General features: G+C 34.9%; 1 protein-coding gene across 4 annotated transcripts; it reads left to right on the top strand.

Annotated features, from left to right (window-relative positions):
- Positions 1–1,795: 1,795 nt before the first annotated feature.
- Positions 1,796–13,146, top strand: Uba4 (Ubiquitin-like activating enzyme 4). Of its 4 annotated transcripts, none has more exons than XM_053766702.1 (11): positions 1,798–2,030; positions 2,465–2,574; positions 3,110–3,243; positions 3,560–3,680; positions 4,424–4,574; positions 5,165–5,251; positions 5,949–6,063; positions 6,418–6,528; positions 7,680–7,786; positions 11,111–11,339; positions 12,169–13,146. In XM_053766702.1, the coding sequence occupies exons 1-11, from the start codon at positions 1,929–1,931 to the stop codon at positions 12,321–12,323; spliced, it is 1,422 nt and encodes a 473-aa protein (XP_053622677.1). In that variant the 5' UTR covers positions 1,798–1,928; the 3' UTR covers positions 12,324–13,146. The 4 variants fall into 4 exon arrangements, with proteins under 4 accessions (XP_053622675.1, XP_053622676.1, XP_053622677.1 ...); XM_053766703.1 differs by having other exon boundaries at positions 2,468–2,574; XM_053766700.1 differs by lacking the exons at positions 11,111–11,339; positions 12,169–13,146 and adding an exon at positions 9,170–10,379 and having other exon boundaries at positions 1,796–2,030.
- The last annotated feature ends 426 nt before the right edge of the window (positions 13,147–13,572 follow it).

Here is a 13,572-nt window from a genome sequence, read left to right on the forward strand (position 1 = left end):
AACAATAAATACATATGATACGCACAGACAACTATTGTTTACGATGAATCGTGACTTTGAAATATTTTCAATGTAACATAAAGATGAATGCACATAAAAGCAAACGAAATTTAAAAAAAACATAAGGTTTGTAGATAAATCATTGGGTATCCACCAAACGATTTACCCCCTAGAAAATACGTCGTAACGTCAGGTTGTGTGTAAAATCACAACCAAATCTTTAATAAAGGTTATTTTAAAGTTGACCTCGTTGATAGTCCTAGAAAATTAATTACTAAGAATAAAAAATAATTACTATAAATAGGTATAGGTAAGTGAATATTTTTACAAGCTCTTATTTAATTTCATTTCCTGTGAACAGAAAGACCTGTGGGACAGAAAGACAAGAATCCAGATTCTTGTCTTTGTCAGAAAGACAAGAATCTGGATTCTTGTCTTTCTGTCCCAAACGCTGTAAAACGTTGAGGAGTTACCTCTCCTCAACGTTTTACAGCACGGACATGGCCTTTTTGTCAAATGCCATAATATGATCTCTCTGACGACAATAAAAGCCGCCGCTCCGGGAGAACTATAACTATTCAATTTTGATGTATATCTTAACTAGTTAGGATAAAGGAATCGATGAATTTGAGGAGTTTATTCGATAGCTGGGTACCGTTCATCCTGGAAAAGGTACTGTTTGTCTTTGAAATTCACCCAAGCAAAACCACAGGCACCATTTAAGCTTACAAATCTTGTAGAAATGAAATGGGAATGGAACTAATATATGTTATTTCAAAATATACCTATAGAAAATTACTTTTTAACTATTAACTATATGGTTAAGTAAAAGGAAACTTACTTACATTTAAACATTACTTCAATATGAACCACTTCTTATAGAGGGGAATTACCGAAAATGATGTAATAAACAAAATGTCTCCTATACAATTTCCCCTAACTATATTGCCAGATGCAAAAACACACAGCTGGAAGGATCATATTTTTAATATTTTTTGCATGGATTTGGTAAGCACGGAGTACCTACTAATTCCATGTTTTTTTGACTGAATTCTTGTATTCAATTAAAGGAGTTTTACAATTTCCGCCTAAGATGAAAAGCTACTTAAAAGTTGGCGAAATCTAATAGGGCATATTACGCAAAGCTCAGCGTAGGTGGCACTACTGGTACACAAACATTGCCAATGGAGGCAAAAAGCGCCAATTTTCAATATCGTTGCAGATTTACGACCAAAAATACCTTCTACGCAATCGTGGTGGAGTTTAAAGGAAAAAGGAAGGATTTAGTGGATTATCCTGAAAATAATAACACTATTTTAGTTTATATTCTGCATAATTTGGTCAACTGTGGTCATAAACTGATAGAAACTTTATTTTGACTGAAGAACTTACCTGTATGAAGTCCATATTTTAATAATTTTGTGTGAAGTGTTTCGAGCTTCTTTCTGACCGTTTACTGGCTCGATAATTTTACAGCGTGAGGCGTATCCCATTGTTTTTAATATTTTTTTTACCTTATTATAAACTATTTTTCCCTATATTTCGGCACCCGAATATGCTACATTGTTGTATATTTTCACAAACGAATGCTTACATAATGAAAGGATTCATAAAGTACTCTAAAATATACGTTTAATCTATATAGCAAAAGGCGGCTAAGCTTTTGTGTACCTAACATACAGTGCTGTACTCCGGCGGGATAAATGTGCAGTAATACTCCCTATTCTATTTATTTGTTTTTCTTTGATGACCCCGTGAAAAATCAATCAAACGTCAATGTTTTGACTGTCAACTCAACGTCAAAAAGTTAGGATAACAAATTTCCCAAAATTCTAATCCAACCAAACAGAACCAACAAAAATCCTACTTAACAAAAGATTTTATAGGTGATAATTTAAAAATAAGCTCAACTCTGAAACCATTATAAAATGGATCGAATGAACCATTTGGAGAGTGAAATAACAGAGTTGCGGCAACTATTAAATGTGAAAGAGAAAGAACTCAACAGCTTACGAAAGGAATTGATACAGGTTATTTTTATAATTATCATCAATACCTACATAAACAAATCGTATGTAAAATAGGAATTGAGCATCTTGTATATTTATTTATTATTTCTCAATATACATGTGGTAGCAACATTGTCCAGTGCCGAAGACATATTTAATTAATTTTTTACCTTAATCAAACTTTTTAACATGTTGTTTATTATTACTTCCTGGTTGGAGACCTGCGCAAGCACCAGACGGGGACATAACAGAGGGAATGGGCTCTGTCAGGGGAACTGTGTCTGCTCGGTTTTCATATATTATGTTTGGTTTATCATGTTTTACTTTTTTTTCTATCAACACTAAATCACAATCATTGCTCATTAATTTGTATATTTTTGGCCTATGTTTATTAAAAAATTAGAAAGTTTTTTAAATAAATAATAGTAGTCTAATAAAAATCTCTGATCTTCCAGCAGTATCAAACTAATGTAATACAGCAGACAGACAACCAACATCAACAGTTTGAAATGCAAATGAACAAATCCCTGTATGGAGACCAATTGCCTAAGTGGGCTATTGAAAGGTGAGTGAGGAATTCTTCCTCTCTTCAACATCATCTGCATCCTTCTAAGAGCACACTGCAATCTGACTCATGTATTGTAGTTTTCATTGACCACTTGCTTAGAAGCAAGTGAAGAAATTCAATAATCTTTGTGCAAAAATGATTTATTATACATTTCTCTATCAATTAAAAGGTTTTGATAAAAATGTGATGTTGGCGCTAGTGAGCAGACAGCGTCTTTTTAACTAGTGACCCTATTAAAATGGATTTGTAATACGTGTCACACATGCTTTTCAACTTATTTTTGAAAATAATAATGAGATGAAAACATTCTGGAATCGAGCAGGGTTTGAACCCGCACCCCTATCTATCCGGAACTGTGATCTAGTACCTGCTACTCTCTATTGAAACATTCAGAGATGAAATTATTCGGCCGAACTGGTATTGTCTCAATAGGTCAGTGGCAAGAGCACTGTCCCGGTGCCCCTATGTTGATGACCTCTTCAACGAGACATGCGGGGATGAGAGAGAGAGTTTGATACAATATTACTTTCAGGTACTCCCGTCAGATCCTTCTATCTGACATAGGAGTGAAGGGACAAGAGAAGATTTGCACAGCCAAAGTGCTCGTTGTGGGCGCCGGGGGGCTGGGGTGCCCGGCGGCCATGTACCTAGCAGGGGCAGGGGTTGGTGAGTAACCCTATTATATACTACCTATACTATCCTAATGATTCTGTTATAGATAGACGATAGTAAAGTTAATGCAACAGTTTGATGTAGATACCATCAAAAGGCTAGAAAATTCTAACGATATATATGGATACCTTAAATATTTATTTAAGGTATCATTATAAGGTATACTCGTATACATCACACAATTATCTAAAACTGGATGTTGCCCGGGGCTCTTGTTTACGAGATCTCTCTGGCGACAATTATTATATATATAATGATATTAACAAAAGCTTGTGTTAAAAATGTAATTTTTGTAAAAATTTGCTTGCAGGAGAAATCGGTATCGTGGACTACGATACAGTGGAACTGACAAACATACATAGACAAATTTTGCATGGTGAATGTGATCAGAATATGAGCAAGGCTGAATCTGCGGCACAGAGTCTCCGAAGGTATGTATATATATATATATATATATATATATATATATATATATATATATATATATATATATATATATATATATATATATATATATATATATATGTGTGTATATATATTGGCTTTTGCCCGCGGCTATGTCCGCGTGAATTTCCGAATCTTACATCCCCCATTCTAAGTATATTTATGTGGAATTTTAGGAAGATTTGATGTGTAAAGTCCGTTTTAATATACATATATTTTAGGCTAAAGTATATTTTGTCACTATTGATATTTGACATTGACAGAACGTAACGAGAATTTTCACCTCCACTCACACACTTTCACCTCCTATTATAGTAATTCGGGAGTTGATTTTTGAAATGAAACAGTCTATGTTTCAATCTATGTTCCAAAACTCCCACGGGAGCGAAGCCCCGGGGCGCAGCTAGTACTATACAGGGTTACTGGTATCAAACGCAAAACTTGCAACTTTTATTCTACGACTATACGTGATTCGTAGTTTTTTTTTTCATATAAAAAAAACACAATCTACTTTGCGATTCTACACATGTTAACTGTATGTAATAGCCAAACACGTTTTATAGAAACGACATTAAAACTAAAAAAAGGATTGTTTTTGTATTTATTACGTCTAGACAAAAGTCGTGGAACAAAAGATGTTAGTCTCTATGTACCTTATGCGCCTTTGGAAGGTTATGCGTTAGATACCTAAGTATATAATGATATGTAATGATAATATATTTATTTTCAGCATAAACTCACGAATAACAGTAACTCCATACAGCGTGCAACTCAGCCCTACGAATGCCATAGAAATAATATCTAAATATGACATAGTGTTGGATTGTACCGACAACGTGCCTACGAGGTACCTACTGAACGACGCCTGTCTCACTACCAAGGTAGGTGAATGGACAATAACTCGATAAACCCAGAACAGAGATTGCAATACAATGTAGTAAACAAATTGTAGGGTTCCCTGCATACAATTTTATGTCATAATTTAACATAATTTAATTTATCTTGTACTTTTAACATAGTTACGCACAATATTAATTTGGCATAATGTTTTAGGCACAGTTTTTTTTACGCATACCTACCATAAGCATAACAATTCTTAAGCGTAATATTATGAAGCATATTGGCGGCTTATGGATGGTCCAAGGGCCACCTCGCCGCACCCTAACCGACCGCTACACTATAGCTTTATGCAAATAAAAATTATGGTAAAATACATTAGTCTAAACTATAATTATGCGTATGTCACAATATTATTTTGTCAAAAAAAAAATGCCTAACTCGTTATGACAAATTAAGTTACAAACAATTGCTTTTTCCGTGTTGAAAGTTACCTAATATATGCGAAATTTCAAGGAGATTGGTTGAGTAGATAGAGCGTGAAGAGGTAACAAATTTACTTTCGCATTTGTAATATTAGTTAGGATACAGATTAAAAAAAATTATTAATAATGTTGTACTTTTTTTTTTTCAGAAACCACTAATATCAGGCAGTGCACTCAAAATGGAGGGCCAGCTGACCATATACGGGTACAGGGCCGAGAATAATCCTAACGAAAAGGTAAATTCGTACTAATATTTATTTTTATAAGAACTTTATTGCACAAAATTGCAAAAAAAAAAAACATTTGTACAAAAGGTAAACTGAACGCCATATGGCGTTCTCTACCAGTGGAACATCAGACCGAACAGAGACAGCGAGGAGGTGCCACAAAGTGCAACTAAACAAAGGGGAAAATAAATTACAAGAGATTTACTTTTATTTTTAAATAAGATAAAAAAAAATATTATATGCGAATTTATATCCTGTCTTAAAAATTACACCACCACCGCTTTACCACAATTTATCGCAATGAAAAACCAGCAATGTATACCGAATCTGCCAAATTTTGGCGAACTGTTCGACGAGAGTGTGGAACCTGCATTAAATTGTGTGCAAACAGATAAGGGACGTAAAAAAATACCTACATTATTATTTGACGACCGCGGTGGCGCAGTGGTAAAGTGCTTGCCTCTGTACCGAGAGGACCGACCGGGGATCGAACTCGGGTTCGATCCCCGGTCGAGTCATGATGGAAAATAATATTTTTCTCATTAGCCCAGGTTTTGAATGTTTATATATATATATGTATTTGTTATAGAATATAGTATCGTTGAGTTAGTATCCCATAACACAAGTCCCGAATTTACTTTGGGGCTGGCTCAGTCTGTGTGATTTGTCCTAATATATTTATTTATTTGTATCTGATGTATTCTAGGATTCAGCTTACAGAAGTCCCTGCTATCGCTGCGTGTTCCCGACTCCGCCCGCGGCCGACGCGGTCGGCAGTTGTTCCAGCAACGGTGTGTGTGGTCCGGTTACTGGGATTATAGGTATAAGATGCGTTAAATTCTCTCTCTTATTCTCGCTCACTGTATTCTATCTCGTCTCTCTCTCTCTCTCTCTCTCTCTCTCTCTCTCTCTCTCTCTCTCTCTCTCTCTCTCTCTCTCTCTCTCTCTCTCATTCGCTCCTTTCTCTTATTCTGTCACTTTCACTCTGGGTCAGCTCCTGGGATTATATAATACTCCTTGCTTATACTCTTTATACTCTTTCACGTAAAATCCACTCCAAAATCTACAACAATTTTTTTGCGCCCAGATATCTGTAAGCAAAAATAGTTTTATCTTATTGTAATATCAATAAGAATTAACTGTTTTTATAGTAATAATATAATCATTATCCGCAGGGTCCCTCCAGGCGTTGGAAGCTATAAAGTGCATCGTAGGACACACGCACGAACAGATGCTAGCGGGAAGATTGCTTTTATTCGACGGAGATGACTCCACCTTTGGTATAGGTGAGTGCATACTTGATAAACTACTAGATGTTGCCCGGGGCTTCGCTCCCGTGGGATTTTTAATATAAAATATAGCCTATAGCAATCATGGATAATGTACATTTCTGATGGTGAAATAATTTTTGAAATCGGTTCGGTAGTTTCGGAGATTATCCGCCTCAACATACTCACAAACGCTTACCTCTTTATAATGATAGTATAGATAGCGGCTCGCCCCGGCTTCGCTCGGGTAAAACCATGATAAAAAGTACCCTTTGTCACTCATAAAGGTTTCGCCTATATCTGTGCTAAGTTTCATCAAAATCGGCCCAGTAGTTTTGTGTTTATTCATTACAAACAATAAAAAAAATATATATATTTTCTCTTTATAATATTAGTTTGGATTAGCTTACGCCCGCGGCTACACCCGCGTGAATTTCCCAAGGGAACATTACTTTTTTTCGACAAAATTTTAATCTTAATTTAAAATAACACACAGACTTGTTATACACTAACTGACGCGGTTTTACCCGCGTGGATTTCTCACGGGAACTTTTATTTTTTTTTACATGAAAGTTATCTTATGTCCTTCTCCATAATTCAAACTACATGTATGCAAAATGCCTTTCATCCTGGATAAAATACTGTTCCCGTTCCCGTGGGAAACTCACGCGGGCGAAGCCGCCGTCAAAAGCTAGTTTTCCAATAGTCGGATATTTTTTATTTTTTAGGTTTTTTTTAAATATTTGTACTGTCATTTGTTGAGCACCTATACAGGGTCACTGGTAGGTATCTAACGCATAACCTTCCAAAGGCGCATGAGTACATAGAGACTAACATCTTTTGTTCTACGACTTTTGTCTGAACGTGGTAAATACAAAAAAAATATATTTTTTTTAGTTTTAATGTCGTTTCTATAAAACGTTAACTCTATGTTCGATTCCGCTACATAACGCTACTGCACTGTCTCGTGTCGCTCGGCTATTACATACAGTTAACATGTGTAAAATCGCAAATTAGATTTGTTATATGAAAAAAAAAACTATGAATCGCGAAATATCATAGAATAAAAGTTGCATGTATGTGCCCAAGTAGTCTTTAGGAGGTTTTGCGTTTGATACCAGCAACCCTGTATACCTTAATAGTTAAGTAATAAAGGTTATTATTCACAGCACGTCTCCGTCCTAGGAGTGAACAATGCGCTGTGTGTTCAGACCAGCCCACCATCACACGATTGATAGATTATGAGGTATTCTGCAAAGCTCAGGCTAACGAAAAGGTATGTGTTTACAAGCTTTCATATACTTTGAAGCGATGTTAATGTAATGGTTAAGACCTGTTGATCAAAAGGTCTCAGGTTCGTGCCACATGAGTTTTTATACCAATCTGACTCATATATAGTAGTTTTCATAGACCACCACTTGCTTCCGCCTAAGGAAAACATCGCGAGGAAACCTGCACACTGGTTGACAGTTTAGTTCCCTAGTGTGTACGCGACTACCTGCCACTAGATGGCGGTAGGTAGTCGTAAAAGTCATGACAGATGCCTTTAGGTGTCTTGAATAAAATCTGACACCAGTGTTAGCAATAACACCACCTGTCCCGTCGTCTGTCTGTAATCAAATCTTGCAAGTTAGATTTCACCTACTTCTAGTTGACGTACAGAATTGTTTCCCACGTCGCTTCAGTTTCCGTGACAATGCGTTATTGTGATAAGCATGACCTGATCGTGCCGGGATCGGCTCCCAACGAGGGAACTCCTCAATGGTTTACAGCACGGACGTGGTTTTTTGTCAGACGTTAAATGCCACAAGATCTCTCTGACGACAATAAAAGCTTTTGGCAAAAATTACATTTTTATAAAAAACTTGTTTTCTTTTTGCTATTAGAGGATTAAGGTCAATCGACCACTACACTCTAGTGTCAGAATTAGGTCTGAATGTCGCCGGTTTCGCTGTACAAATTGAAAAAACTAAAACAATTGAATTCTATTTTCATTAGATTAGTGATCTGTGCTGGGCACAAATTATAGAAAAAATTGTAGAAAAAATAAAGTACATAGTAGAAAAATATTGGTAATATCTTTTGTTCCGTTCATACAAGAAAGAGAAACCCCTATTAGAAGTACACGGGAAGAAACGGGACAGAGATACGCCCAAACTGCAGCTTCTTCGTATCGGTTGGAGTCGATACTGATAGAAATACAAAATTTTATTTTCTTTCATTTACTAATATATAAATTGCATATCGACGGACATTTCCTTCGTAAATGAAAAAAACGTATTCTTAATTTTAAAAAGTTTTATTAGTTTTTTTTTAAGTCAATTTTTTTTTTTTTTCAAAAAATCAAAAAATTGATTAAAATGAACGCAAAGTCTGGCAAAGAGTTTTTTATTTTTTAAGTTTAAATTTTTTATGCTTGTGTGTGTTTTTGTGTTTGACTCAAAACTGCGAATGTCACAAATGAGGTAAGTTATTTTCGGTCTTTTTTTTATTTTGAGAAATTCTAATCATAAACATGCCACATTCGCGGTTTTGATTTTATAAACACATTTTTATTTTATTTTAATAACATACAGTATTTTAATGTCACAATTATATTGTTATGTAGCTAATGGGTAGATGCTCATTTTTTTTTAAATTTTTTTTCTTTTCTTTTCAGAAAAAACAAGAAATGCGCATAAAATCCGAGAAGAGGAAGCAAGAAAAGGAAAAAAGAATGACTGGGCAGAGTTACTATGGTTTTCGTGTCACCAACTCAGATGACAGAAAGAAATGGGTACAGGATGTACCTAAATCGGAACGCAAAATCGGACCACCGTGTACATCAGAATATTGCGCGAAAGGGACAGTGCGATACTGCTCCGAGTTTTGCGAGGAAAAGAGACAGGAGATTTTTACGTATTTTTGGAACAATTTAGATTGGAAAGGGAAGAAAAATTACGTCAGATCTTTAGTAGACACAGTGCCTCCAAAACGACGCAGGTTAAAACATAAAGGAGAAATTTCTAGAAAAGGCGATTCTAAGCTCTATCACCTACATAATAAGGACCAAAGATTACCTGTATGTCGAACTATGTTTTTAAACACATTAGGAATAAAAGAAGCTATGGTTAGATGTTGGTTAGTTAAAGCGGATAAACCGAAAACACCAAAAAAACCAATAAAATCACTTAACGTGGACTCTTATATCGAAAATTTGCCTAAAACTCAACCTAAATGTCAATACTGTCTAACTTCAGGCGTCACCATAGAGTATATAGCTTTGGATTATATAAAAAACCAATATCAATTATATAATAAATATATAAAAGATATGAAGGCGAAAAACTTTAGTCCAGCTTCGCGAAAAACTTTCGCGAAAGTTGTGGCCATGAAAAACATAAGGATTTTCAAACCGAAAAATGACACTGACATTTGCGATTTAGTGGCTCAACACAACGTGTTGCCAGTGATGAATAACTACCAAAATGTAGAAATAGTAGAAAAAGGGCAGGACTTGAACGTTCAGTATTATTATCACGATAATCGATGGTAGATTTTGCAATTGGTTTTTAATTTTTACGGACGTATTCATGGCGAGTAAATATCAGTTGGCATCAAAATTAAAGTGCAAGATACGTGCATAGGTATTTATGTATTTATTTATTGCCTCGTATAACAAGAAGTGTTATGAATATATTTAAACATTAGTTGTTAGCTAATTATGTTTTGTTTCAAAAATATTTTATAATAAATCGTGGAAACTAGCTTTTTATTCTAATATATTATAATTTTTGTATTCAATTATTCCTAAGTACATGTGGATATTATTTTTTCATACCTGGCTTGTATATTGTAAATAACTGTACAAATAAATGTTTTTAATTCCATTGCTTGGTTTTATCTATTCTTTAGTTAAGAAATGGCTCACAAACAATGGCATATTCCACATGTTTCGGTCCTTCGAGCCGGATGAAGAAAGTAGACTAAAACTGAAGGACTCGACGACTATCTTGGCAATATTAAAGTAGTTTGCCACTGCCTTCTCCATTTCACACTTTAGATGATAATCATAAAGCAAGTGGTCAATAAGAACTACCATATTAATAATAAATATAAATTAGGACAAATGACACAGATTGAACTAGCCCCAAAGTAAGTTCTAGACTTGTGTTATGGGATACTAACTCAACGATACTATATTTTATAACATACACATATATAGATAAACATCCAAGACCCGGATCAATCAGAAAAAGATCATTTTCCATAATGACCTGACCGGGGATCGAACCCGGGACCTCTCGGTTCAGAGGCAAGAACCTTACAACTGCGCCACCGAGGAGAGAAGTCGCGAATGAGTCAGATTGTTTAGGATTCGAATCTGGGAACTTTCGATTGCAAGCGTTCCTCTTAACCATTGGAACACCATCTCTTTATGACTGCACCAACACGTACCCTAGCGTCACCATCACATTCTTATCAATTTCTTTTCGATATTAGCGAAATCTCAAAAAATGTACCTATTAATTATGTAACACTATACAATTCAACTCATGTGTGTTTCAAATATTTTTGGATCATTCGTCATTGAACTCCACACGGGAATATGTTTTTTCAGGATCTAGACTTAAATATTCTACCATCGCATTCCCGAATGTCAGCCTTGGAGTTGGCTCAAAAACTTAGCTCGGTTAAAAACCACGATGCGCGCCATCTATTGGTGGATGTTAGGAACGAAGCGGAGTTCAACATGTGTAGGATAGATGGCGCTGTGAACAGACCAATGGACAGGCTGCAGGGGAAGAAGTTTCAAGAACTGTTAGACGAAGTCAGAGATTATGAACAAGGTTTGTGCTGAATCTTATAAAAAATACTCTCTTTTTCTCGATATTTGTGTGTTTTTCCTTAGGCATAAAGGTGTCGGTCCATAATTGTGACTTATTTTGTAATTGGACAATTGATTTCATAGTTTTTTTTTTCGGATAATATCCATAGCGAGTATTAGAAATCATGTTCTTTATCCTTACTAATATTATAAAGAGAAAAAAAACGTATTTTTGTTTGTAATGAATAAACTCAGGAACAGTATTTTATCCAGGATGAAAGGCATTTTGCATACATGCAGTTTGAATTATGGAGAAGGACATAAGATAACTTTCATGTAAAAAAAAATAAAAGTTCCCGTGAGAAATTCACGCGGGCGAAGCCGCAGGTATAGTTAGTGTATAATAAGTCTGTGTATTCTTTAAAATTAAGATTAAAATTTTGTCGTAAAAAAGCAATGTTCCCTTGGGAAATTCACGCAGGCGTAGTCGCGGGCGTAAGCTAATCCAAACTAATATATAATATATATAAAGATAAAATATTTGTATTTTTTTATTGTTTGTAATGAATAAACTCAAAACTACTGGGCCAATTTTTATGAAATTTGGCACAGAGAAAGGCGAAACCTGTAGGAGTGACACAGACTACTTTTTATTGTGGTTTTACCCGAGCGAAGCCGAGCGGCTAGTCCTAACTAATATTACAAATGCGAAAGTAAGTTTTTTTATTCCTCTTCACGCTTCAGATTCACATATTCAGTCTTCTTCAAATTTTGCATATATGAAGTTTAAAGTACGGGGAAGGACATTGGGTAGTTTCGAAATTTTTGGTCACTCCAAAATTTTTTTTCAGTGACATTCGTATGTAGAAGAGGCAACGACTCCCAGGTGGTAGCTAAGAAGGTTCTGGACGTCATTGGAGAGGGTCACGTGAATAGGGTCAACGATCTGAATGGGGGGTTACACGCTTGGGCCAAATATGTTGACGCGAATTTCCCCGTCTATTAATTTAACCGTATTTAACAACGTACCACGACACTCGAATTGTTGTAGCCACTTTTTCCAACTCGTGGATTTGTCCGAGTCGACTTGTAGATTATCTGTCGTGGATATTTTACACTTCTCTTCGTTATTGTATTGTAAATCACTTTATTTTTAACCCCCGACGCAAATGGAGGGGTGTTATAAGTGTAACGTGTCTATCTGTAATGGACGAATCGATTGTCGTTTATTTAATTTTTTTGTGTCGTAGATAATTTTATCCCGAGTGTTCTTACCCATGTTTCATGAAAATCGTTTCATGAAAATTCAAAAGTTGTAGCGAAATGAATATTGAAAGTCGGGGGTTTTTTAAAATTTGTTTAACGAATAAACTTGTTATTTATTCTGACACCGTGTAACATTACAATGTTAACATTAACAATAAGTGTTAACATTAACAATAAATCAATGAAATGAAATCTTTGTATTTGCAGTCAGTGATATTGTTATGTTACTATGATAACATACACTAAGAACCATAGATTATATAAAATAAGAACGCAAAGCTTGTCTCTACTCATATTTTACAAAACCCCTAATCGAGTCTGTCTGTATTAATGCAAACTTAAAAACTACCGGACGGATTTTTGTACAATTTTCACCAATAGATAGTGTGTTTCCTGAGGAAGGTTTAACTGTAAAATATTTCTACGTGTAGTTTAAGGTTTAACTGTTACAGAATTTATTTTGAATATTGTCAAGATAAATGTTTTTGTATTATATTTAAAATGATCTGACGCATACGCTATGTTTTGTATTCTTTATTTTGGAAATAAATAGTCAGAATTAATATTTGTGTTTTTTTTCTGCTAGGTATTTCAATGCCATTCAAAACATTGTAATTTATTTGTAGCTTTATCATGCTAATATTATAAATACGAAAGTTTGTGAAGATGTGTGTATGATGTATGTTTGTTACTCTTTCACACAAAATCTACTGGACCGATTGTTATGAAATTTGGTACACGGGTAGAATATAACCTAGAATAACACATAGGGTAATATTTATCCTAAAATTCCCACGCGAGCGAAGCCCCTGGGCACAGCTAATATACAATAAAAGGTAATATACATATATTTATACATTCTTGTATAATATAGATGTCTAGTAGGCAATCGATATAGTTTTATATATTCATTCGCATTGAGAATCGAACCCAAGACCATTAGGCGAGCCACCTACCAACCATTATGCCAAAACTGACAATAAAATTGT

The sequence above is a fragment of the Plodia interpunctella genome, chromosome 29 (assembly GCF_027563975.2).
Source record: "Plodia interpunctella isolate USDA-ARS_2022_Savannah chromosome 29, ilPloInte3.2, whole genome shotgun sequence".
NCBI lineage: Eukaryota > Metazoa > Arthropoda > Insecta > Lepidoptera > Pyralidae > Plodia > Plodia interpunctella.

Excerpts from the sequence above, each read along its gene's own strand:
- Uba4 (XM_053766700.1), top strand. The coding sequence starts at position 1,929 with ATGGATCGAATGAACCATTTGGAGAGTGAAATAACAGAGTTGCGGCAA. Across the intron at positions 2,031-2,464 it reads TACGAAAGGAATTGATACAG|CAGTATCAAACTAATGTAAT; the intron begins GTTATTTTTATA and ends CTGATCTTCCAG. Across the intron at positions 5,252-5,948 it reads AGAATAATCCTAACGAAAAG|GATTCAGCTTACAGAAGTCC; the intron begins GTAAATTCGTAC and ends GATGTATTCTAG.